This window comes from Rhinoraja longicauda, chromosome 6 (genome assembly GCF_053455715.1).
Source record: "Rhinoraja longicauda isolate Sanriku21f chromosome 6, sRhiLon1.1, whole genome shotgun sequence".
NCBI lineage: Eukaryota > Metazoa > Chordata > Chondrichthyes > Rajiformes > Arhynchobatidae > Rhinoraja > Rhinoraja longicauda.
The window spans coordinates 5,874,445-5,902,422 of NC_135958.1; the positions used below are offsets into that span (position 1 = coordinate 5,874,445).

At 39.8% G+C, this 27,978-nt stretch overlaps 1 protein-coding gene across 2 annotated transcripts in view; it reads left to right on the forward strand.

Moving 5' to 3' along the window:
* Positions 1 to 26,108, forward strand: part of rpgrip1l (RPGRIP1 like) — a 107,092-nt gene extending 80,984 nt beyond the window's left edge. For both annotated transcript variants that reach the window (XM_078400379.1, XM_078400380.1), the window contains 4 exons: positions 8,464 to 8,650; positions 14,884 to 14,968; positions 20,370 to 20,503; positions 25,909 to 26,108. In XM_078400379.1, the coding sequence (XP_078256505.1) occupies positions 8,464 to 8,650; positions 14,884 to 14,968; positions 20,370 to 20,503; positions 25,909 to 26,006 (504 nt within the window). In that variant the 3' untranslated portion in view covers positions 26,007 to 26,108. The remainder of the gene's footprint in view (positions 1 to 8,463; positions 8,651 to 14,883; positions 14,969 to 20,369; positions 20,504 to 25,908) is intronic.
* The last annotated feature ends 1,870 nt before the right edge of the window (positions 26,109 to 27,978 follow it).

The following is a 27,978-nucleotide window of genomic DNA, read 5'->3' on the forward strand; positions in this document are numbered from 1 at the left end:
CCATTGAAACCTCAGAGGTCTTAGAATTCTGAATTTAGAGATACAGCATGGAAACAGGCCTTTTGGCCCACTTAGTCCACTCCAGGCATCAATCACCCACTCACACTAGTTCTATGTTATCCCATTTTCTCTACACATTAGGGGAAATTTACAGAGGGTAATTAACCTACAACCCTGGACGCCTTTGGGATGTGGGAAGAAACCGAGCTCCAGGAGAAAACCCACATGATCACGGGGAGAGTGTGCAAACTCCACACACATAGCTCCCAAGGTCAAGACCGAAATCGGGTTCAATTCAGTTTATTTTATTGTCACGTGTACCGAGGTACAGTGAAAAGCTTTTGTTGTGTGCTCTCCAGCCAGCAGAAAGACAATACATGATTACAATCGAGCCATTTACATTTATGGATACATGATAAGGGAATAACGTTTAGTGCAAGGTAAAGCCAGCAAAGTCTGATCAAGGATAGTCTGAGGTTCTCTGGTGCAGTGAGGCAGCAGCTCTACCAGTTGCGTTGTTGTGCCACCGTGGTCTTGAACTTCCACGTGGCGATGTCAACTGCAGAACTTCGAGAACCACTCTGGCTGACTGGCTCAGTACCTGTCACCACAACTCCACGTAAAGGCTTGTGGCAGAACCCAATCTTGCTCAGATTACCGAGCATTGAGCGCTCACATAGAATGTGGTGTCGGAGGACTTTGTAGGTTTAATGAGATTGGACTTGACTTGGCCTTTTCACAGTGTGACTGCCAGACCATAACGTCCTGTTCTTCTTGATGAACATTATTATCTGAAATAAAAATCATAAAAAGTAAGCACATATTGTGGGACTGGAATTTGACCAGTTGTGGGTGGAAGACCCGGATAATTAGGTGATTTTTTTGTTTCAGCAATGTGGTAGCTTTCATGTTTTGTGAAATAATAAAGTGAATAACTCAAGCAAAAAGTAACAAATGGGATGGAAAACAAAAATATCAGTAATGTTAATGTTGGTGTGTAACATAACACCAGTGAATGAAGAAAATGAAGCAAGTTCAGTAACTTAAGTGTTTCTGATAGATAAGAAACTTCATTTTGCGAGTTAATTTAATGGTAAAGACCAGCAGTTGAAGCACAATTGAAATACATTTTGACAAAAGATGATGTATAGTAAGAAATTGGATATGCTGCATAAAATTACGCAGAACAGCAAACATTTACTTGAACGAAAATCACTTTCTCTGAAATTTTAATTGTTGTCATATTTATTTAGCATCATGGATATAACTTTTCACAATTTATTACCACTCGTTGCTGTTCAGATCTGTGAGGGCAGTTTATGTGATTTGTGCCTTAAGTAGACCAAATGATGGATATCAGTCACATTGTGCACTGTATTACATTAGATGCTCATAATTACTTTCAGAAACTGGAGATAGATAGACATAATAAATTAAAGGCATATACTATTCATTTACAACATTGACAGCCTTATACTGTAAAGTATTAGACATATTTTGAAGCATCAGCCATCCATCATACTCCCTACAAGACATACTTTTAAGGAAAACTCAGCTCAAGTTGAATATTTCTATTTGCAACAGCAAAGTCCTTTATTACATTTGATTTAATTAAATTAGAAGATGCAATGCTCAAGACTAATTTCACACAACAGGAAAACTCAAGATTTTGAAATTAAACGGTTCAAAGGTGTTTCATGTGTACAGTGTTTGCACCTGAGCAGATCTTAGATTAAGGAAGCTCCTTTTACAGCAGCTAAATGTTAGATCGTGAAACCTGATTAAATCTAATAGACGGTGATAAAATACTGCTGGTTGTAAAGTTACTTTATAACCAAGGAAAATATCATGTCCAAAGCCTAAGATTAATGTGAAGATTATAAGTCGATAGCCTTTCAGTGGCCAGGGTTTCTTGATTTGTGGAACAATAAATTTTATTCATATTCAAGGCAGAAATTCAAGGCATGAAAGGAGACCATTCAGCCCATCATGTTCAGGCCAAATAGGGAAGAACTACCCAGCCTAATCCCACATTCTAGCATTAGATCAGTAGCCAGGTAGGCTGTGGTTCTTTATTTGCACATCTAAGTATTTGCTAGATAGTCACAGAGCCAGACATCATGGAAACAGGCCTTTCGGCCCAACTTTCCCAACATGTACCACTTGCCTGTGTTTGTCCCATATCCCTGTAAATCTATCCTATCCATGTACCTGTCTAAATGTTTCTTAAACGTTGCAATAGTGCCTGCCTCAGCTACTTCCTCCAGCAGCTCGTTCCGTACACACACCAACCTTTGTGTAAAAAAGTTACCCATCAGATTCCTGTTAAATCTTTCCCCCCTCACTTTAAACCTACATCCTCTGGTTCTCGATTCCCCTTCTCTGGACAAGAGACTCTGTGTGTTTACCCGATCTATTCCTCTCATGACTTTATATACCTCTATAAGATCACCCTCATCCTCCTGCACTCCAGGGAATAGAGTCCCAGTTGCTTGTATCTCCTTCGATCTTAACCTGTTGGTTATGAGATGACTTTGGTCAATACAGTTTTATATGCATCACTTTTAGGTAAATTTGGCATTTACCAAATTAATCTCCTGCCTTGGAAGTGATGAAAGAGTAAGCAATGTACCCTCAACTATCTACTATCTGAACTGTAGCTGTCATTGATTCATTGAAATGAACAAACTACCCAAATGCAATCAATTAAATTAAAATTGGATAGACTCCACACGATTGAGTGATTTACTACTCTGGATTACCTAGAGGTATGATTTTGCCCCTTTTTGAGTTTATAAATCCAAAGCCTATTTGCAAAAACGGGAGTCCCAGAACCATGTTAATGTTTTCTCAATGTTGTGCGTTACTTTATATTGCACATCAGCTTCTAAAATACCTGAAAATAGGTCAATCATTTATCCCATCAATCAGGGATAGTATCCAAAAGAGAGTCCAAGTAAGAGGGATCAGAGAAAGTATCTATTATTGTATTTAAGATAGACACAAAATGCTGGAGTAACTCAGCGGGACAGGCAGCATCTCTGAGTAGAAGGAATGGGTGGCGTTTCGTGTCGAGACCCTTCTTTAGACAGAGACAGAGTCAGGGGAGAGGGAGACAGAGATAAAGAAGGTAAGGTGTGAAAACGAGAAATCAAAGGGGATGAAGTTCAAGGAAAATGGAGAATAGACAATTGTTACCTGGGGGAAGATGACTGAAGAAGGGAGTCGACCCGAAACGTCACCCATTTCTTCTCTCCAAAGATGCTGCCTGTCCCGCTGAGTTACTCCAGCATTCTTCAAGGTAAACACCAGCATCTGCAGTTCCTTCCTACGCATCTATTGTTGTATTTTATTATCTTTGCCGTGACGTTTGGTATTTATATGTAACAGGCAATTTGATTAAACACTGAAGAATCTTATTGATAGATTTCCTACAGAAGGTCTTGGCCTGTGAATGGTGCAGAGAGACATTAAGATAGAAAAGTTATGAAATATCTATTAATAATTAACATAAAAATTGCAAAAGAGATTACATTTTGAAAATCAATAACAAGAGCTGATTACGTTTAAACTTTTGTGACTAACCAACTTTTGTGACTACTCCATTTTTACAAACATATTAATGAAAACTTAAAAGTCCATTTTTTAATTTGACCTCGTAATAACTTTAATATGGCAGCAAACCAAGTAGAAATGTCCTATATCATTTTTACTGATTTGGTTTAGCAGTGAACTCGTCTTTATTAAGATTAATATAATCTCTGTAATAATCCTGCATCATTACTTAAAAAAAAATTCTGTTGTGGGACTAAATCTTGCAAAGCAGTTCCACTGCGGATATCCTACCTGTCTTGGACATTACATTGGCTTCTTATTTAAACTCATTTTGACTGAACAGGTTATTAAAATTGCTTCAAATCAAATTATTCTGCCTTCATGATAGGTCATTACTTTGTAGCTCATTGTTGATTTCTTGCTTGGAAAGCAGTCAAATAAAGATCTTGGTGCTTTATATGAATCTAATGGCATATTTGATGTAAGTAATTATCAACATGTTTTCATATTACCAGAATTACACAATATGACTGTCGGTATTGTTTTAAATTAAACAGGAATATTTGATAGATTGCAATGTGTGCTCCTTTGCTTTCAGTAAGTCCATATATTTCTTCCTGAATTTATTGAAAGCTAGGGGCCAAATTTTAGGGAACAGCAGTTTGGGTTTAAAAAAAAACGTTGACATTATAATTCACAAAATTGTGCGTCAAAAATTATATTCCCTTGATTTTGCAAATCTGCAATCATGGTTTTATTCTTTTTATCTGATTGGTACCAGAAAGAAATTTGGATCTCAGTTGGTTTTAGTTTCTGGAAGGTTAAATTTGCAACCTCCTCATTTTGTGCAGTATGACAATAATTTGCCTGATGCATGCAACTTTATTGTTTATATATGTGGGTAAAGCTGATATAATGTATAAATTGTTGCCTGCAGATAGTATCATGTATTTATAGTGTTGATCAAAGATCTGCTGGCAACAGTGAATTGACTTGGTAATCATTATCATTGGTGAACGAACACTGATGGAATTAGCTTTTGTTGTTTGATTACTTCAGGTTCTAAAAATGCATAAAGACTTGAAATGCTAGTATTACTTCTGATTATAATCCTCTACTTTCAGATGTTCAAATGGAAAAACATTCTTATTTGAAATGTTATACGTATGCCTTTAACAATGATATATCCTTACCAATGGAAATTAGCACAGTTCTGACTCTTCACAGAATCATGGAATGAAAATCAAAATCATAGAATCAAAATGAAACCGTTCAACTCTCCAAAAAAAACTTCCAATTAATCCAACTCTGTTCTTTGCCAAAGCGCTGCAAATTTTTCCTTTTCAAGTATTCATTCAATCCACTTTTAAAAGTTTTTATCAAATCTGTTTCCACCGTCTTTTCAGACTGCTCATTCCAGATGTTTTAGAGTCAAGCACTTTTTCGGCTGTCTAACTGTTCTAGGAGGCTAGTAAAGTTTTGCCAGAGTATGTGAAATAGGGAAATCAAATGCTTTGCCATGGCACAACTTTTTGACTTTTGTTTCTATTTCTAAAAGTTGAAACAGTCAAGTCTTACATTGTAAATTGACCTCTTTTATTTAAAGCATCAGTGTGCTTTTAAGAATTGTGTGTACATTCAATTCGCTGGTTTTCATGCAAAAAGAAGAATCAGAGGGAACGGCCCATGTTGTTTTGATCAGCCACATAATAAAACTTTGATGTGCAGAATGCCGACAACAAAAGCCACAAAATTGGAGAACTTGGCTTGCTACAACATGAGATGATTTGCAACATAATTTGTGATCAAGTAATCAAAGCACAAAATGCTGGTGATAGGTAACAGACCAGGGAACATTTGTGGAGAGAGAAACGGATTTGATGTTTAACGGTTATGACCTTTCAATATTAATCCTGTTCCTCTCTCCACAGACGCTGTCTAACCTGCTGAGTATCTCTATCAGTTTCTGTTTTCATTTCAGATTTCCAGCAATTTTTGTATTACGTTTCCCGATCGTGCTTGTATTACGTTTCCTGATCATGCATGTATGGAATTTATAATGCAGCTTGTCTGATCATCAAATTGGTATAGTGTATGTCACTTGCACACATCTGAATTTATATAGAATACTTTATGTTGTCAATCTGAATTCAATGCCAGCACTGCTAAATTGGAATTCAACAATCCAGATAACAACATCTGTCAAGCACGCAGGAGAACTCAGTGTTTGGCAACAGATAAAATGCCACCTACAACTCCTCCCCTCACCCCACCAGCTAACTCCATCCCAACCCAGTACCAACCCCATCCCCAATTCAGACACAAGTAATGACTTAACAATTTGCTGGTTATTGCTTTTTAAGGTAAATTGGCTATACAGATGTGCCAAGTTTTGATTCTTGGATACCAATGGAGTTTGAGAAGTCATAGGGCTGGCTTGTTATAGTATCTGCTTCTACCACGTCCCCTGGCAGCACATTCTAGGCACCTCCCGCCAAACTTGCATCCCAAAATCCCTTTCTACTTTGATACTCCTAAGGGGTCCCGACGTTTATTGTATACTATACTTGCCTTAATTAAACTATCTGCCATTTCTCCAGTCATATTTACAAGTGATGTGTATCCTTTGACAACCTTCCCCACCATCCGCAACTCCACTGATTTGCCTGCCACTTGCCATCTTACCAATCAGACTATCTACATTTTAATCCAACTCATTTCACAAACAACTGAGGTTCCAACAGTGATCCTTGCAGGACACCCACTGATCACAGAACTCCAGTCTGAGAGGCAGCTCTCCACCACTGACTTGTGTCTTCTATGACTAAGCTAATTTTGCATTGGAAATGAATTGAAGAAATGGGAAGAAAACTAGAAATTAAATACATCTAGAAGGACAGAAAGTGTTGGGCGATGTCTAAGAAAGAAGAGGGATATAGATAAAAAGAAAGAAAAGAGAAATAAAACCTGAAGAAATAAAATTGATATGTTCTGGCGATTAGAACAATGTTAAGAATAATTCCTAAGCTGGTGAAAAGAGGGGAATAAAAACAGAAAGTCAATGATGTTAAAGAAGCTGACTTAATGGTTTAGTCCACTTTTAGTCCACTCAATATATCTCTAGTTACATTTTATTGCTTTTGAAATTGACATTTTAATAAATGTAGTGTAAGAAAATAACTGCAGATGCTGGTACAAATCGAAGGTATTTATTCACAAAATGCTGGAGTAACTCAGCAGGTCAGGCAGCATCTCGGGAGAGAAGGAATGGGTGACGTTTCGGGTCGAGGCCCTTTTTCAGACCCTTCTTAATAAATGTAACTGATTTGACATAGAGTCAGACAGCAGAGAAACAAGGCATAGAAACTTCATCCATGCTGGCCATCACATACCTACCCATACTAAGCCCATTTTACTACACTTGGCCTCTATCTTTCTGCGCCTCATGTGCTTATCTAAGTACATCGTAAATACTCATGAGTAGTTTTATTCAGTTGCAGCATAGCCTCCTTGCTCTTGTTTCCAAGTATCACCTACTCAGCTAAGTATCTAGGTGTGATGTTGCCTTCAGGGATCTCTGCACATGTGCACAAAGGTCCTTCTGTGTAAATGCTTTGTCCTGCCTTTCTTCCCCTCCTCTCTCACTCCCCCATCCCCCCCCAATCTCCCCCCCCCCCCCCCCCCAAATAAAATGTTGGTTCCAAAACATGCCTGTATCCACATTCTCCAGAGATGCTGCTTGACCTACTGAGTTACTCCAGCACTTTGGGTCCTTTTATGCATACGTATGTTCATTTGAAAGTAATGCGATTTACAAGCATAAAAAAAAAGAAAAACTGCTGGAGGAACTCAGCAGCATCTGTGGGGGGAAACAGGCAGACAAAGTTTCAGGTTAGGACCCCTCTTTAGGTCCACAGTAAGAACTGAATGCAGAACCTCAGATCTAAAAAATGCAGCCTTGAGGAAGTGCTCGTTATTCGAGGTTCATCGTTTGGACAAGGCCATACCTTTGTTTTCAAGTACATGTTTGATTTCTGTGGCAGTGGTCAAAAAAGTTTTCATTATTTATTTATTATTATTATTATTGCATTATTTATTTTCTTCACCATCTTCATTAAATGGATTATCTATTCACATCTCATTGAAGTTCACTTGTTGCTTTTGTTTCACGACATCATAACACATGAAAGATACCACAATGGCTTTACAATTTTCTATACAATGCATACAATTTCTTTTTATATTTGTTCTTATTTTTCTTGCCAATGAATTCCCATGTCAGTATACCCTAGTGGCTAAATGGATTACTCTGTGTAAATACATTATTAAAATAAAACATAACACCATTGTCATTCTCAGTAGTTGAGCTCGGGATTATTTGGGTGTTTGCAAAACCTTTCATTGCTTCCATCTCCTTTTTTTTTCTTTTCCAATTTGAATATGAAAAGCTTATTCAATTCAAAGGCCATTACTTTAATGACACCTGGCAGACATTTGACTTATTAGGTTTAGAGGAAAAAAAATCCACTAAATATTTCATCATGCCCTGTTAATCCTCGTAATATTGCCAGATGAAGCCTTGTACCTGTATTAGCAGAGACAGAATGGTGCGTAATTTTCTTGTCATCTTTGTAAAATTTCCATGAATCTGCTGAATAATAAAACAGATTTCTTGAAATATTCAGATTTTGGTTTGTGGTAAAAGTACCTGAAAATACATAATAAAAGTAAAAAGATTCATGGTTTAATGTACTTTTCAAGGGTCCTAAAGGCAAGTAAGTGGAAAATTAACTTCTCACTAAAATGCCTCAAGTCATTTTACAGGATGAGACACCTATTCATTGAAATTGCAATAACTTTGTAACCTATTTTGTCTCTTATTTTGTTTTATTTTTTTTATCCCTACAGCCATCAGAAAAGATCCGAATTGAGATTGTATCTCTGACTTTAAGCCAAGACAGTCCAATCCTAAACGATGAAACTATTCAACGACTGTTTGTTGAATTCAGATTCTACAACTTGCCAGCTGAGGAGACTCCATTATCTCTTCCAAAGCCAAACAGTGGACAATGGATCAGTTTTAATCACAGCAATGGTAAAGACAAAAGTAAAGCTAAAATAAGTTAAACAGGCTAACTGAACATGTTTCCTCCAAGGATTGCCATTTGTTAATAATAGGGCCAGATTCCTAACTAATGAAAAATGTTTCATTTAGCTGTCTGCTAGAAAACAAAATCTGCATTAATGCATTACATTATATTTAACAAAATGAAGCCAACAAAATTACCAGTTGTCAGTCATAAACAACTGCACCTCATATTTCGCCTGGGCAGTTTGCGGCCCGGTGGTATGAACGTCGACTTCTCCAACTTCAGATAGCTCCTCTGTCCCTCCCTTCCCCTCCTCCTTCCCAGATCTCCCTCTATCTTCCTGTCTCCACCTATATCCTTCCTTTGTCCCACCCCCGACATCAGTCTGAAGAAGGGTCTCGACCCGAAACGTCACCCATTCCTTCTCTCCCGAGATGCTGCCTGACCTGCTGAGTTACTCCAGCATTTTGTGAATAAATCGATTTGTACCAGCATCTGCAGTTATTTTCTTATAAACAACTGCAGCACTGGAGTTAACTGTTCACAATTGTGTTGGTGGTTGTTAATTCTGCTAAATTGTTCTCTTCTTTCTGAGGCATCTTATTACTAAGTAATTTCAAACACCCTGTAATGGGACGTTGCAGGGAACAGTTAAATAACTCCAATGCAGATAGAATTAATAAATAAATTATGTATGGAATCATCAAATTAATGGAAATGGAGGAACGAGGAAATGCAGATGCTGGGATCTTGAGCAAAACACAAAGTGCTGGAGTAACTCAGTAGTTCAGGCATTATCTCTGGAGGACATTGATAGGCGTTGTTTTGGGTCAGGACCCTTCTTCAGATTGATGCTGCTCGCCTGAAGAAGGGTCCCAACCTGAAACATCGCCTATCCATGTCCACCAGAGATGCCGCCTGGCCCGCTGAATTACTCCAGCACTTTATGTTTAATGCAAATCTCAGATTCCATACTATTTTCAAAAAAACATTTGCTATAGGGCCTTTTGACATAAAAAGCTGGAGTAACTCAGTGTGTCAGACAGCATCTCTGGAAAAAAGGAATGGGTGACGTTTTGGTTCGTGACCATTCTTTGTTGTGAGGATGTCTATGAATCTCTTTAAAAAGATCAATGAACTATTAAGCAGTTTCTAAGAACTGTTTCAATATTATTTCAACAACAAAATCAGTAAAACAAATAATCATCATTTATTATGTTTGATAGTGAATAAATAATGCTTAACAGTATTGAAAATCATTTAAATCCAATAAAGGTCCAATTATTGATCATAATTTTTAATAGTTCACAATATGAATGCAAACAAATAATAGTTTTTTAAATATTGGAATATATATTGCCAATAAGTATACTAAAACGTACATATTTTTTAATGAGAGGGTAGTTTCATAAATTATTATTATTTTGAAGGATTAAATCACAATTATTTTTCCACCTCAAGGGGTGAATGTTCTAAATAATGTTGCAATGATAAAGCTTGAAAGAAGCTTTTAAATGGCATATTTTGCTCATTCAAATCATGATACAGTGTGCACACAGCTGGAAATATGCCAAGAATTAAACTTGCTGAATAATGAATAGGGATAATCTCTGTTATGACTATATTCAGATATTTTTAATTTCATTAGGTAACTTCAATTAGTTTGCTTTCTCTGATTTATTGACATGCCGCTCATTTTTAATTCTATGAAGGTACAGTTCCTGAGATTGCAGAGCATTCTGTATTATATAGGTATGTGCAAAGAGCTTTGCTGAGGTACGAAAGGTAGATTTACAACATGGTGATCAGCGACGTCGGCAGTGGGTGTAGGATCCAGGCACAGCGGCAAAAAAGAGCAAGGTCCCAGCAAGTGAGCAAGATTCCAGAGGCAGCAGCAGTGGCAAAGGGTCCTGGAAGTGATTGCAGCAGCAGAAAATGGGTCATGGCAGGAGCTGGGGAATCCCAGAGACAGCAACTATGAGGCAGCAGAGATCCTCCTGAGATCGGCAACATAGAAACATAGAAACATAGAAAATAGGTGCAGGAGTAGGCCATTTGGCCCTTCGAGCCTGCACCGCCATTCAATATGATCATGGCTGATCATCCAACTCAGTATCCCGTACCTGCCTTCTCTCCATACCCCCTGATCCCTTTAGCCACAAGGGCCACATCTAACTCCCTCTTAAATATAGCCAATGAACTGGCCTCAACTACCTTCTGTGGCAGAGAATACCACAGATTCACCACTCTGTGTGAAAAAAAAAGTTCCAGTAGTGACAGCGAAGGCAAGGGGTGCAGGATTATGAAGTTCACATGATGTGGGGGAAGTGCACACATGGGAACAGCATAGAAACAGGTGATGTGGTTTTAATTCTAGTTTTAAAGATGCAGGCCCATCGGCCCACGATGACTATCGATCACCCGTACTAGTTCTAGGTTATCCCACTGTGGTGAATTTCATCAATGGTGCCATTCCTGAAGTGCAGCCCTGAATATTCGGCCACCTCTCACTCTAATTTTCCTTCTCACACCTGTTATGACTTCTCTGTTTTTGGCTTCCGACATCACTGCAAAAATGCCTACGTAAGCTGGAGGAACTAAACTAATTTTCCATTTAAACTTTGATGCCCTCCAAGCTTAATATTAAATTTATCGATGTTAGGTAACCATCGCTTTCTGTTTCCTCCCCACTGAGTTTGCAAATCTCTGCTTCAAATTTTTTTTTTTCTGTTCCCCAACTAGAACTAGTACAGTATGAACAGCGTAGGTGCCGAACATGATGAAAGGTTAAACTAATCTCAGACCGCACGCGGTTCACATCACTCCATTCCCTGCATATCCACTGTTCAAAATGTGCGTCCTTTGAATTGCTACCTTGACAACTTTCATCTGCATTCTGTCACAGATATTCACTTTGTTTCCATCCCTCTCCCTGCAACTGAACATGCAGTTTTCTCCATTTCCCAATTCCAATAGAAACATAGAAACATAGAAAATAGGTGCAGGAGTAGGCCATTCGGCCCTTCGAGCCTGCACCGCCATTCAATATGATCATGGCTGATCATTCAGCTCAGTAGCCTGTACCTGCCTTCTCTCCATACCCCCTGATCCCTTTAGCAAAAAGGGCCACATCTAACTCCCTCTTAAATATAGCCAATGAACTGGCCTCAACTACCTTCTGTGGCAGAGAATTCCACATACTCACCACTCTCTGTGTGAAGAAATGTTTTCTCATCTCGGTCCTAAAAGACTTCCCCCTTATCCTTAAGCTGTGACCCCTGGTTCTGGACTCCCCCAACATCGGGAACAATCTTCCCGCATCTAGCCTCTCCAACCCCTTAAGAATTTTATATGTTTCTATAAGATCCCCCCTCAGTCTTCTAAATTCCAGCGAGTACAAGCCCAGTTTATCCAGTCTTTCCTCATATGTAAGTCCCGCCATCCCAGGGATCAATCTGGTGAACCTTCTCTGTACTCCCTCTAAGGCAAGAACGTCTTTCCTCAGGTTAGGAGACCAAAACTGCACACAATAGTCCAGGTGCGGTCTCACCAAGGCCCTGTACAACTGCAGCAGAACCTCCCTGCTCCTAAACTCAAATCCTCTTGCTATGAATGCCAACATACCATTCGCTTTCTTCACTGTCTGCTGCACCTGCATGCTTGCTTTCAATGACTGGTGCACCATGACACCCAGGTCACGTTGCATCTCCCCTTCTCCCAATCGGTCACCATTCAGGTAATACTCTGCTTTCCTGTTCTTGCCGCCAAAGTGGATAACCTCACATTTATCCACATTATATTGCATCTGCCATGCATTTGCACACTCGCCTAATCTATCCAAGTCACTCTGCAGCCTCCTAGCATCCTCCTCGCAGCTAACACTGCCACCCAGCTTCGTGTCATCCGCAAACTTAGAGATGTTGCATTCAATTCCCTCGTCCAAATCATTAATATACACTGTAAATAAATGGGGTCCCAGCACTGAGCCTTGCGGTACCCCACTAGTCACTGCCTTTTTGGGGGTTTTTGGGGTTGGGTAATTTGGGTGCCTGTTTAGTGCTTTTATTGTTGGACTGTTTTTTGGGGGTGTAATTTTGATGCTTATTTAATGCTTTTGTTGTTGGACTGTGGGTGATTGAATTAACATTTTGTTCAAGATGGCCGCGCCGTTGTGTTTGGCTGCCTGCCACTGTATGTTTCTTTTTTTTCCTAGTCAGATGTGCAGCACTTTGGTCAACGTGGGTTGTTTTTAAATGTGCTATACAAATAAATTGACTTGACTTGACTGCCTGCCATTCCGAAAAGGACCCGTTTATTCCTACTCTTTGCTTCCTGTCCGCCAACCAATTTTCTATCCCCCTCTACACTGAACCCTCAATACCGTGTGCTTTAAGTTTGTACACCAAGGCCAGATATAACACATCGACTGGTTCTCCCTTATCCACTCTACTAGTTACATCCTCGAAAAATTCTATAAGATTCGTCAGACATGATTTGCCTTTGGTAAATCCATGCTGACTTTGTCCGATGATTGCACCACTTTCCAAATGTAATGCTATCACATCTTTAATAACTGACTCTAGCATTTCCCCCACTACCGATGTTAGGCTAACTGGTCTATAATTCCCCGTTTTCTCTCTCCCTCCCTTTTTAAAAAGTGGGGTTACATTAGCTACCCTCCAGTCCTCAGGAACTACTCCAGAATCTAAAGAGTTTTGAAAAATTATCACTAATGCATCCACTATTTCTGAGGCTACTTCCTTAAGCACTCTGGGATGCAGCCTATCTGGCCCTGGGGATTTATCTGCCTTTAATCCGTTTAATTTACCTAACACCACTTCCCGACTAACCTGGATTTCCCTCAGTTCCTCCATCTCATTAGACCCCCGGTGGCCCGCTATTTCCGGCAGACGGTTTATGTCTTCCTTAGTGAAGACAGAACCAAAGTATTTGTTCAATTGGTCTGCCATCTCCTTGTTCCCTATGATCAATTCACCTGTTTCCGACTGCAAGGGACCTACATTTGCCTTAACTAATCTTTTTCTCTTGACATATCTATAAAAGCTTTTGCAGTCTGTTTTTATGTTCCTTGCCAGTTTTCCCTCATAATCTATTTTCCCTTTCCTAATTAAGCCAATGCAGGATCTGTGATCCAAAATGTTGTCTCTGTTGCTCTCACCATTAATGCTGCTTGACATGCTAAATACTTCAAACATTCTATATTTTAATTTCAGATTTCCAGCATCTACAGTTTTTTTAATTGTGATGGAAATTAAATTCTGACTCGGGGATGTGCAGGAAGGAACTGCAGATGGCGATTTATACCAAAGATAGACAAAAAAAATGCTGGAGTAAGTCAGCAGGTCAGGCAGCATCTCTGGAGAAAAAGGATGGGTGACGTTTTGGGTCGGGACCCGGGTTGGGAACTGCAGATGCTAGTTTATACTGAAGATAGACTCAAAATGCTGGAGTAACTCAGCGGGTCTGGCAGCGGCTCTGGAGAAAAGGAATAGGTGACGTTTCAGGTTGGAACCCTTCCTCAGACTGAAAGGTGGAGGTGTGGGGAGGAGGCGAGACTATGTGATGTTCTTCACAAAGTAATATTTTAATCTGCTTGTTTTGAACTCAAACTTGAATATAGCCTCTCACATTATTGTAGGAAGAAATTAGAAAATAAATAAAAACCAGCGTAGGTTTGTGACAGTGCGGCTCAGTATTAAAGAACTGAATTGTTTCTAGTTCTGACAAAATGCCATGCTGTAAGTTTTACTTAGTGCGTTATGCTACACCTCTGCCGGAGTAAAGTTGTGGCAGATGTAGAGGATTAAATTACTCGCAATGTCAGGAAGGACAACTGCACTGCCATATACCATCATTATCACCAACTCCATGGGTGAAAGAACATGCAGTAAATCCCTTCAATATATGGCAATAAGTGGTGCCGGCTTTTCCAATTGACACTGTCAGTGCCATTAACAGCAAGTGACAGTTATGTGGCACAGTCAAACATTGCCTGTATCATTTTCTGACAGGACGCATATAAAACTGCCACCAATGTGACATGTGATCACATGATCTTAGATTTAATACTACTATACCTTTCAGCTTGCTATCTCTAGCAGGGTAAACATGGAAAGGGGAAGAAATGGAGGCCTGCTTTTATGTGCTTTTCTAAATGGAATGTAAAATTGTTGATGTCAGTTTGCATCAAATAACGTGGGCCGTCAATTCTTGACAGTGATCCATGTGGATAAAGAAAATAACCAGCAGAGGCGACAGTTCCTCGGGACAGTGCTTCAGGGACTCGAGTCAAACCTTGAGAGGTAAGTATTAATGGCAGTTGTGTCGCTACAGTTTCTTCAGGATGTAAGGACTTGTATAGCAATAGTCAGAACTTCTGTACACTATCTGGAAGTACTTTTAAATTACCTTGTACTGGTAAAAACTGGTGTAGCATGCTAATCCTTTTTAGCTTCTCAGGGAATCACAGTAAGTAACAATCTGAAGCTTTCTCCTGAATATATTTATACTCTAAGTGGTAAAAGAAAACTAAACTTTCACATTAGAAGAAATAATAATTGAGCTGGGGTTGTTTGTCATGTATACTTACAATAGCACAGGAGATAGTTTGGCCCATTTAGTCCATGTCGGTCCAACTCACATCCATCCAATTCCTCTTATTTCCCTGTAGCCTGGCAGCCTTATCCCTCTCACATGCTCAGCGCATCCCCTTTTATTCTTTCGCCACTTATTACAGGGAGAGGCAACTCACAGTCACCAATTAACCTGCCGGCACAGTGGTAGAGTTGCTGCCTTACAGCACCAGAGACTCAGGTTCGATCCTGACCATGGGTGCTGCCTGGAAAGGAGTTTGTACGTTCTCCCCATGACCTGCGTGGCTTTTTTTTCAGGAGTTCCGATTTCCTCCTACACTCCAAAGACATACGGGTTTTAGGTTAATTGGCTTAGTAAAATTGTAAATTGTCCCGAGTGTATGTCGGATAGTGTTAATCAAGTCAAGTCAAGTCAAATTTATTTGTCACATACACATACTCGATGTGCAGTGAAATGAAAGTGGCAATGCCTGCGGGTTGTGCACAAAAAGAATGTGCGTGGATGGCTGGCCGGCACGGACTCGGGTGGGCCAAAGGGCCTGTTTCTACTCTGTATCTCTAAATTAAACTGAACTAAAACATTTTGTAAAGTATAAGGATGAAACAAGAGCATTTGGAGGATATTCATAAGACTCACAGGAACTTGAAAACTCCACGCAGAAAGCATCCTACGTCATAATCGAACCCAGGTCCCTGAAACTAAAAAGCAGCAACACTAACTGCTGCACAGCTCTGCTACCACTAAGCAAGTGCACTACAACTATCAGAATAAGTTGCATTCGGTGGCTCAGGTCGATAATAATCCACCTGCAAAGGAATCTACATCCACCCCAGTGACAAATGTTTTAAATTGCCCTGAAACAAAAATAAGCTGCATTATATGTAAGTTTCCTTCCTTTCTCATGATGTGACAGCATCTGTTAGTGAGGCTTTCAATTAGTATTCATTGCATCAAGGTAGACCACAGAGGTTAGCAACTGGAGTTCTGCCTGTTTCACTTTTCTGTCCTTCCATCATCATTGACAAAGATGGAAATCTTAAAAATCATACATTTGTTGAGATATAACCTCGTGAATGGTGCAAGAAAATGGCCTAGAAATATAATCGCTGTAGTGTTTTATTCAGTATTATGTAAATTAAAATTGATAATTAATGGAGTTCATGTACAATAATAGATTTTTTTTATTTATGTGCTACTCCAAAGAATTGACTTGACATTGCTCATCAAAGTACACACTTGTGCCTATGACTCCTATTTGAGGTCAGGAATCTGTAAAAATCATTCTTTCTTATTTTTAAGCGTAATGGAACAAAATTTGGTCATGTTGTCCCAGTCAGTGGTTGCCTCCAACATGACCACACTTTCATGATGGGGCTTAGTTTGCACCAATATTACTTCGTTACAACTAAATTTGGTTAAAGGGAATGAAGGCTTTGTGGCCAAGTTTGCAGATGATGCTAAGATAGATGGAGGGGAAGGCAGTGTAGAGGAAGTAAGGACTCTGCAGAAGGATTTGGACAGGTTAGGAGAGACGTGGCAGATGAAATTCAGTGTAGCAAAGTGCGGAGTCATGCATTTTGGTAATAAAAATAAAGGCAGAGATTATTTTCTAAATGGAGAGAGAATCCAGATACCAGAGGTGCAAAGGGACTTGGGAGTGCTGGTGCAGACCTCCCAAAAAGTTAATGTGCAAGTCAAATCGGTACTAAGGAAGGCAAATTCAATGCTAGCATTTATATCAAGAGGACTGGAATACAAAAACAGAGATGTAATGCCGAAGCTCTATAAAGCGCTGGTCAGGCCGCATTTGGATTACTGTGAGCAAATTTGGGCCTTCATATATGAGGAGGGATGTACTGCTTCTGGAGAGGGTCCAGAGGAGGTTTACAAGAATGATTCCAGGATTGAGTGGGTTAGCAGATGATGAGCGTTTGACAGCACTAGGCATCTACTCTCTGGAGTGTAGAAGGTTGAGGGGGTCCTCATTGAAACTTACAGAATAATGAAAGGCGTAGATAGAGTGGATGTGGAAAGGATGTTTCCACTGGTGGGAGAATCTAGGACCAGAGGTCACAGCCTCAGAATTAAAGGGCGCTCTTTTAGAAAGGAGGTGAGGAGGAACTTCTTTAGTCAGGGGTAGTTAATCTGTGGAACTCATTGCCACAGAGGGCTGTGGAGGCCGTCAGTGGATATATTACTGATTAGAACGGGTGTCATGGGTTAGGGGGAGAAGGCAGGAAATGGGATTAGGAGACAGAGATCAGCCATGATTGAATGGCGGCATAGACTTGATGGGCCGAATGGCCTAATTCTAGTTTCACCTTCCACAGTCCACTGTGGAGACTACAGTGACTACTCTCGAGCTCACCGCCTGCTTTTCAAGGTGCAACTCATCAGCGATCGCTCTCAAAGTCAAGTATCAAGTCCTCCTGGTGGATCCTCTGTGTAGGCCTTTGATGGCTGAAGAGGCCGATCCTGGAGCCACAGACTTTATAGGATTGTGCATGTTGTATGCACCTCCAAATGGATGACTGTGCATGACATCTTTTCATGTGGGGAGATTGACGCACAAGCAGCCACCACACGCTACAGACAGACAGATCCGGGTCCAACGCCATGGACTCCAGTATGGTTGAGAGTCTCTCCCTGCTGCAGCCTTCTCCCGCCTTCTCGGCCATTCGGGCGCTCCACCAGTTTCACTGTTGAGGCCTTCGTCTTAGGCCAGGCTTCATCGGGAACCTCCCCTCTCGACCTGTCCACTATGGATGACCCTGCCAGCAGTATAGTTCCAGACAGTTTCGCTCTAAGGACTTTAAGCAAACGCAAACTTCTTCACCACTCCAAGTTGGTGACCCTCGGACAAGAAGGGCCGGTGGAGATGCTCATTAAAACGGAGAGAAGATATAATAACAACAGGTCTAGTTAGTGCCAGTGGAAGTGGGAGATGCCAGATGTCACAAAAGGGAAGTCCTCTTTGCAAACGCTGTCAATGTGCATTTGATAGTCCCCAATCTTCCATGTCTCGACCCACAACGTCACCCATTCCTTCTCTCCAGAGATGCTGCCTATCCCGCTGAGTTACTCCAGCATTTTGTGTCTATCACAGGTTTGCAAGCCACTTGTACATATCTACTGCACAGAATTACATCAAATCATTTTTTTAATTCCAAACATTCCATTATAAGATGTCTTTGAAACATGGTCTCGACTTCCTTTAACTCTTTTGAATCACTTAACCAGAAAATACTGAAACACTACACTTATGCCACAAAAGAATCCTCCCAAAGCGGCACACAAGGATGGATTTGGCCAGCATTCAAACTTTGTTCCAACACAAATACCTTAGACATTTCTTTGGTAGAAGATTCTAAAAGCATGTTCTTCCGAGTATAAGTATCTGAACAAAGTATCTCGACCCGAAACGTCACCCATTCCTTCTCTCCAGGGTTGCTGCCTATCCCGCTGAGTTACTCCAGTACTTTGTCTCTATCTTCGGTGTGTGCAAACCAGCATCTGCAGTTCCTTCCTACACATAAAGTATTTTTGCCCATCTTAGGTAGTAGATCCTAAAAGCATTCCAATAACAACAGTTAAACAAGGGGCAAAAGGAAGAAACTGAAAATAATTATCACTGAAAGAAAGTATTAGAGAAACTACTGGAACTAAAGACTGACAAGTCCTCTGGAGTTGATAGCCTTCATTCTTGGATCTGAATAGAAGTGGCTGCAGTGATAGTGAATGCTATCCAGTGATAGTGGATCAGAGTTTCTACCAGAGTTTCCTTGATTCTGGAAAGGTCCCCTTGGATTTGAAAACCGCAAATGCAATCCTCTTGTCCAACTAAAGAGCGAGACAGAAAACTACAAACTATAGACCAGTTAAGCCATCAACTGTCATAGAAAAAGGTTAGAATCCAGTATAAAGGTAATTAATGTCAGACATTTAGAGATCATAACATAATTAAGCAGAGTCAATATATTTTTATTCAGAGGATATTTATTAAAATGTAATAAATTGATTAGTCTTCTGGAATGGAATGAAATGAGTAACAAACGTGAAAATATTGTGTATTTTGGATTTCCAGAAGCGAGTAAGCTATCACACAAAGTGAATACAGTATAAGAGCTTATGGTGTTGGAATAATGTTTCACCATGGATAGAGAATTGAGTAGCTAACAGAAAAAAAGATGGGCTGAATAAAGGATCATTATTAGACTGGCAAGCTGCAAATAATGGGATGAGTGTTCAGGCCTCAACTATTTACCTTAGTGATCTAAGTATATTGAAGCCAAGTTTGCTGAGGTGCAAAGATAACAATGAAAGCAAGCCATGATGAAAACTAAACAAGTCTTTGCAGGCCAGATGAGTGGGTACAAATTTACTAATTGGAGCATAATTTGAGGAAATATTATTTTATCCAAGTTGGATTGAAAAGGAAAGGGACTACAGAATTATGCCGAAGAATCAAATCTAGGTTTATTTTAATGTGAAACATGGAAAGTTAACATACAAAAGGTAATTAAAGCAAATGGAATGTTGACCTTTATTGCAAGGGAGTGGAGGACAATATCAGAGAAGTCCTGCTTCTACTGACAGGCATTCACCTCGCAGGTCATTCCAGCTCGCTTTCCACCTGCCCTTCACCACAAAACATCATAGTTGCAAACTAGTGCTGCAGCTTGCAACAGGGCAGGTGAGTCATGTTTCAACTTTCCTATATTGGAATTGATGAACTTCAAGGCCAATATCTTCCAAGGTACGACAAAACTAACTCAAAATTACATGATTTTCTTTGTTTTCATTTAGTTAGAGTCATAGAGTCATACAGCGTGGAAACAGGCCCTTCGGCCCAACACCCACACATGCCCCATCTACACTACTACCAGGTGCCTGAGCTTGGCCCATATCCCTCTGTGTTTGGCATATTTCCCTCGTTATTTCAAATTTTTGTTAAACGCTACATTCAACTGAATATTTCTTTCAAGCATGGCAGATAAAGATTACCATTTTTGTTTGAAGATTTTGGCTTGAATATTTTAACATAGATGAGATTTCCATTGCATTCGTGAAGCATTTCTTGATGAAATATATGTTGGTTTTCGTTCCCAGAATAAAGTTTACATTAGTCAGTGATCCACCCGAAGATGAGCAGGACGTGGAATGTGAAGATGTCGGCTTTGCATTCGTTAATCTGCGAGAGCTTTTCCAAAAGGGAAAGGACATTGTTGAACAGGACATTGACAGTGAGTACATTTAACTGAGAGTTCACTATGTTGCATTCATGAACAGAATATATTACAATTTTATCCTGTAGAATCAAGGATCTGCGGATGATGGTATACAAAAAAAGACACAAAGTGACAAAGTAACTCAGTGGGTCAGGCAGCATCCCTGGAGAACATGGATGGGGTACATCTCGGGTCTGAAGAAGGGTCCCAACCCAAAACATCGCTTATCCATGTTCTCCAGGCATGCTGCCTGACCCGCTAAGTTACTCCTGGATTTTACAATTTTACCAGTTGCCCTTCTTTGAATTGATGTCCCTCATGTCTTTGATAGAGCTATTTGTTTGCACTTTGTTATCAATCATTCAAAACATTTCAATTATATCTTGAAAGATGTTGGCTTTGCATGCGTTAATCTGCGAGAGCTTTTGTAGTAATTATAAATAATTTTGTAATTATTTTGTAGTAATTAATAGGAATGAAGGCAAGTACTGTAAAGACCATTATAAATCCAATGCCAGTTATTATTGCTATGACAACTCAAATGATCTATAAATGATAATTTATGGCAAATATGAAAACTGTTTCATATAGTTTACATATTTTCAAGAAATGTACAGCAGTGTATTTCTCTTATGCTTTGCCTTCATTAGAAATGCTACCTTATTCTCTTTTAAATATTACTGTTAGATGCATCCCTTTTCCCCAGAGGAACTGAAAGAAATTAGAGACTTAAAAGACGATACATGCCAGCAGTATATTTACAAGATGTGGGATGCACATAAGGGAGGGATATTCACCCACTTGCTTTCTGCTCTGAGGCAGTTACATATTCCAAGGCTGGAATCATGTGCATATTAGAACCGAGTATCAGTACTGGGCTGCTGGGACTTTGGAGTAATAGCTCATGACTCCATGAGGGGACATAGTCAATGAAAGCAAAGATAAAATAATGACTTTGGACTTGGTAGATGGCCAATGACTCTGAAGGGACTCTCTTAGCCATTCCCCTCAGCTCCTCCTATATTATATATGTGTGGAGTGAAAGGCTGGCGTATCTGCCTGTCTGCAATCTTGCTGGACTCACCATTAAATCCTTTGGGGGAGCACTCTTGATCTATGATGGGACCCCAAGTGCACTTCACATCTGGCCCCTCAGCTTTACCCGAAGAGATGATAGAGCTGCTGCCTCACAGCTCCGGAGTTGCAGGTTCGATCTTGACCTCGAGTGCTGTCTGTGTGAAGTTTGCATGTTCTCCCTGTGACCGGGTGCTCCGGTTTCCTCCTACATCCCAAAGATGTGCAGGTTTGTTGGTCAATAGGCCTCTGTAAAATTGCCCCTAATGTGTAGGGAGTGGATGAGAAAGTGGGATAACATAGAGCTCGTACACCCGGTTGATCGATGGTTGGCATGGACTCGGTGGGCTGAAGGGTCTATTTCCATCCTGTATCTCCAAACGTAACCAAAGCCTAGAATATAAATGCAGACATAGGTAATTTGAATGGAGTCACTAACCTAATGGAAAAAGTGAGTTTCCTGACAGCCCAGTTACTAGATAAATTGAAAACAGTGCCGATAAACTGGCATTAGCACAAGTGGTGAGGGAATTTAAATTGCCAAGCTAATTTCATGTGTAAAAGGAGAAATGTAATTTCTCACGGGTATTTACACTGCAAAAGGAGGAATTTAATTTCCCAACATTTTTTATATACCAGAGGAAGTTGTTGAGGCACGTACAATAACAACATGTAAAAGACATTTGGATAGATACATGGATAGGAAAGGTTGAGAGAGATATGGATCAAACGTGGGCAAATGGGACTAGCATAGATGGACATCTTGGTTGTCTTGAACGATTTGGGCAGAAGGGCTGTTCCCATGCTGTATGGCTGGTTAGCATTGAAAAGGCTAAAATTGGCAGAAACTAGTTTGCGTGCCATTTTTCTTCTTACCCCTAAAGCCTCAGAAATTACATTTCTGCACCAAATTGATATGGCCCAGGGAGATCAGTACACCAAAGATGTGCTCATGATCTTTTACAGTGTAGTGTATGCCTGGGTTCATTGAGTTGCTGCCCACACAAATAAATCTTCTGATGTGCAGCCAATTTTCCTGTAATCCAGCTGCACTGTGGGCAGTTAAACTTTGAGCCAAATCTTCTGCCAGCCACCCATACAAAAAAAATGGTGGAATCCCGCTGGGTCTCTGGATCCTGTCGACATCTGTAACAAAGTTTCAGGAGCGGATAAATCTCTCGTATCATATGCTTGAGATTCCATTACAGGGCTGCTCCCAACAGGCGTAGTATTAAACCAGTTAAGGAATTTAACAGTTGTGTTCAATGTTTAAAGTTGCTGCAATTAAATATTAACATTTACGATAATAAAAAGGAACTGCAGATGCTGGTTTATATCAAAGATAAACGCAAAGTGCTGGAGAAACTCCAGGCAGCATCCCTGGAGAAGGATAGGTGAGATTTTTTCAGACTGATCGTAGGGGGAACTGGTGGGGGGGTGCGAGGGAGGACTGGAAGCAAGAAAAGACCAGTCCAAAGCAGAGCTGGCAACAGATGTCCTCAGGCAGGGTGGTTGCAGCCTAATAGGCTGATAGTTGGCTAGGAACGATGTGATCCCAAAAGGGACACATCTTCGCAAACCGTGGAACTGGTTGACCGACCTGTGGAGGACGGGAGTACGTGTAGAAGTTACCTAAACTTAGAAATTAAACTTATTGAGTATGAAAATTAAAAAATGCTAATTAAAATGCTAATTACACAAAAATAACAAAAGCATTAAACCATAGTTTTTTAAAAATCCGTATCCTTTAGGAAAGAATCCCGATTCAAAAGAACCTGTCTCCTGTCTATGGCGGGTTAATCCCAGTGTAAATCCGGGAAATCTGCCACTCAACGTGTCTTGGCCTTAACAGCGGTTTGGGATTTGCTTGGTATGAATGCCTCAACACCAACATTTCCTTTTGGAAATCTGGGCCACAGCCAACATGAGTTAGTGCTGTGAGGAAAATTACATCAAGCTTTCTGCCATGATATCTATGCAGAGATTTGAAGGTGATTTTGTGAAGTGCACCAGTACCACCGGGAACAAGTCAGCCACAATGTAGGTCCTCCTTTCCACCAATCTAAATCAAAATCAAAATTCAGTCACCTTATAAAGCCTGAGGAAGGGTTCCGACCAGGAACACTACCTATTCATTTTTCTCCAGAGATGCTGCCTGACCCGCTGAGTTACTCCAGACATTTGTGTCCATCTTCACTATAAACCAGCATCTGCAGTTCCTTCGTACACTCCAACAGCTTTATGCTGATATTATTATGTGCTCAATGGCTATCAAAGGCCTGCACTCCTAGTGCTAAGTGGATATGCAAGGAATGGAGCGATCTGGGTCACGTGCAGGCAGAGGAGATTAATTTTAACTTGGTATCAGGTCTGGCACGGACATTGTGGGCCAAATATTCTGTTACTGTGCTGTACTGTTCTGGGTATGTTCTATGGTCAAAAATATAAGGGGGTTCCAAGGGTGAAGCTTCCGACACATCCACCTGAAAATCATTGACAGTGGAAATAGATATTTCTTGTTTGTGATTTTCTGTAAATTGCAAACAGTTACAGTTTAGCTTATTGTCACATATGTCGAGGTACAGTGAAAAGCTTTTATTGTGTGCTATCCAGTCAGCAGATGGACAATACATGATCGTAATAGAGCCATTTACAGTGTAGAGAGACATGATAAAAATATAACGGTTAGTGCAAGGTAAAGCCAGCAAAATCCAATCCAGGATAGTCCATCGGGTCACCAAAGTGGTAGACAGTGGTCCAGCACTGGTCTCTTGTGTGGTAGGATGATTCAGTTGCCTGATTACAGCTGAGAAGAAACTGTCCCTGAATCTGGAGGTGTGCGTTTTCACATATTATTTTTTATATAATTGTGCTTTATATTGTGAACCTATGAATTCTTCCCTTTGCTTTATAGTATTCCTGTGGCACTACACTTGCATTGACACACATTATCCATCAGTCAGTCAATCAATGCAGTAAGCAGAGTGAAGACAATAGTTTCATCGTTGTGATCTCAGCAAGCCATAACCTTTTATTTTATTGCTTTTTGATGTAAATCATTGCGGATATTGGTCTCTGGAATGAGTTAACAGCCAGTGGTGATTTCTTTTATATCACATAGTGAATGATGTAATAAAGAACTGCTTAATGAAATCAGTTCTGGACAGTATATGAAACTTGAAAATTAATCAAGATTTTGAATATGATAAACCATTTATAAAATACCATTGAGATTTGTGCAAGGTGGTTATTTGTTAAAGTTTTCAAGGAGTTAAACTAAAGATAAAAACTGAAAATATATTTCCAGTATAATCTTCTCTAAACAATGGGATATTGTTTTGAAAGCATTCATTCAGTTTCTGCTTTCCGCTGAAGCACTAAGCCCTTTGGGACTGACTGTACATTTATAAATTCTTGATATATTAAGGCAATTAAGGCACAGGCTTTCTATCTTTGATAAGTTTTCTGCTCATCAACTTATCGGAAGCTGTAATCATTTAAAAATACATCAAGCTATCTGTTATATCTTTAAAGTACTTTTTCTACAGCTTGCAATCAGAAATATATATTCTCAGTGTATTTCCATGTTTTTGCAAAAGCTGTGTGAAAAGCGTAAAGAAATTGGCATCTTTTTATATTTTTGAATGGTATGTAGGAGCAAAAGAAGTAAGATTTCCATTAAAAATGAAAATACTATTTTGACTTATTGATAAGCTCCTTTCACATGTGCAAGGAGTTCCACTTCCATTAAAGTGACGTGCAACCAAAGATAACATAAGAAAATGCTTACGATATTGCACATGCCTACTGTGACCTCATGACAATGCAAGCATCAATGGCCTGTTCTATATTTCTTTTTAAGTAAGTTTGGCTTTTCTGTACCAATTCTTCATTGATTATCAACAGTGTGCAAAATATTTCAGATGACCTATTGTTGTCATCCACATTCAAAAGAGCAAAGAAATTAAGCTTGGAGGCGCAAGAAACTGCAGACACCGAAATCTTGACAGAAACACACAGCTGGAGGAACCGAGTGGGTCAAGCAGCATCTGGGGAGAGAATGGACAGACAAAGTTTTGAGTCGGGACCCTTTTTCAAGCTGAAGAAGGGTTGGGACCTGAAACATCACGTGTCCGTCCATTCCTTCCCCAGATGCTGCTTGACCTGCCAAGTTCCTCCAGCACTTTGTGTTTCGCTGTTAACCTTTTTTTTATAATGGAGAGTGAATGTCTTGTTTCAAATTGCTTCAAATTGGTTCAGATCATCAAAGAAATGTACTAAACTGCATGGTTCTGGCTCCACACTGTAATAAATATTTAGGACATGATATTCTGATTTCTTTACAGTTGTCGATCCCCAGGACAGCACGTTGGTGATTGGCAAATTAAAAGTGACAGTGGAGGCATTGGAGGCATTGCGCTCTGTAAAAGAAGAGACCAAATAGAGGCAACTGGAAAACTACAGATAATCTCACGCTTGTAATACAAATCACAATGAGTTCCCTTCTATTTGTGTGCACTGCTTAAATTTTAATAAAGTATATTTAACACCAATTGTAAGTTTTTATATTGCCATTATCACTTACATAAAAAAGAAAATAAAACCTTATGATTAGCCACATTAAGAGTTTCACACTGTGAAGTTTTAAATGGTGGCAAAGTATGAAAATCGCACAGCAAAGCCTGGATTAATGTGTTAATCGGCCTCTTCAATATGCTAATGACCATTTTATGCACATTAAATCTCAATTCTGCTTCCTTTGATGCATGCAAAATGTTATAAATTAAATATTGAAAATAGTTGTAGGCACCTATAGGTGCCTCATACTTAGACCATTTTTAGAAATGTTTAAGGAATCACGCTGGAACATGGATATTTATAGAAGATCAAAGGCTATTAAATTCAGATAAATTGAAATAATTGGGTTCTTCGCATTGAATAACCAATAAGATGAGGAAGCATTTACAGTTTGAAAATATTAATGTAAAAATACTTAAAATAGGTATTAATTAAAGACCAATAACACATGCATTAAATGCGAGATTTTGAAGGCAAAATGCTCGAGGCAGTTTTGCTTGCATTTTCGACAAGGTGGTTTTTTAAGTGCCTCTGAGACAGACTTTTATTTGCAGTTTGTACTTCCTTATGGGCATATTTAAATAGGAAAAGAATGATGTGATTTATTAAAATAAACCTAATTTGGCATGATGCATTGAATTTTTGCCTCGATGATCATGACTCATTTAATTTAACAAATTTGGCATTCGCTTTTTCAGTGATTAAAACTCTGGAAAATGAGTTCCCTCCACAGATTTGAGAACATTGAAGTCTGCTAATGGAAAAAAGATGGAATCGATTATGAAACAATTCATTACAGTTAAACACTAAAGTAGATATAATGTGTAAAAGCAGAGCGGGTATCTGCATACAGCTTGAACCATATGATTTAATGACCCAATAATGGATTATTATCTTTGAGCCTTTGAAACAATGCCTGTGCAAAATTAAGTTGTTGATGTACAAAGTGATGCCATTGGATTAGCCTCTGACCACAGCCATCTGTAATCTTTGTAATGATCATAACTCGGTTGTCGTTATCTTAAGTTTATTACTTTGGCAGTCCAATATAACATGTTAAGACTTAACCAGTGATGTACAGATATTTGTTAAGAAGATTTAACCACACATATTTATTACGCTAACAATTCTGTGCACATTTAGCAACCATTAATAATGTTATTTCTCAGACGTGGTGCAGCCGTAGAGTTGCTGCCTTACAGCGCCAGAGAGCGAGATTCGATCCTGACTATGGGTGCTGTCTGTACAGAGTTTACGTTTTCCCCGGGACATGCATGGGTTTTTCTCCGGGATCTCCGGTTTCCTCCCACACATCAAAGAGGTACAGGTTTGTAGGTGTGTGGCCTCCCTGGTGCCAGGGTCCAGGATGTCTCGGAGCGGCTGCACGGCATCCTCAAGATTGCTTCCAGTACCTCGTGCTAGTGAAGGTAAGAATTGAAAGATAGGGAAAATGAATGTGTGGCTGAGGAGTTGGTGCAGAGGGCAGGGATTTAGATTTCTGGATCATTGGCATCTCTTCTAGGGCAGGGGTGACCTGTACAAAAGAAATGGGTTGCACCTTAACTGGCGGGGGACCAACATCCTAATGGGCAGGTTTGCTAATGCCACACGGAAGGGTTTAAACTACACTGGGGGGGGTGGACTTCGTACAGGACAGAGGCACGTGAGAGCTAGAAGATGGTATGGAGGAAGATGAGCTTATGAGCATGGATAGGTAGCCATTACTGAAACCTGATCAAGGGAGGGGCAGGACTGGTAGCTCAATGTTCCGGGGTACAGGAGCTTCAGGAGAGACGGGTGAGAGAAAAAGAGTAGGGGGTATTGCATTGTTGGTTAAG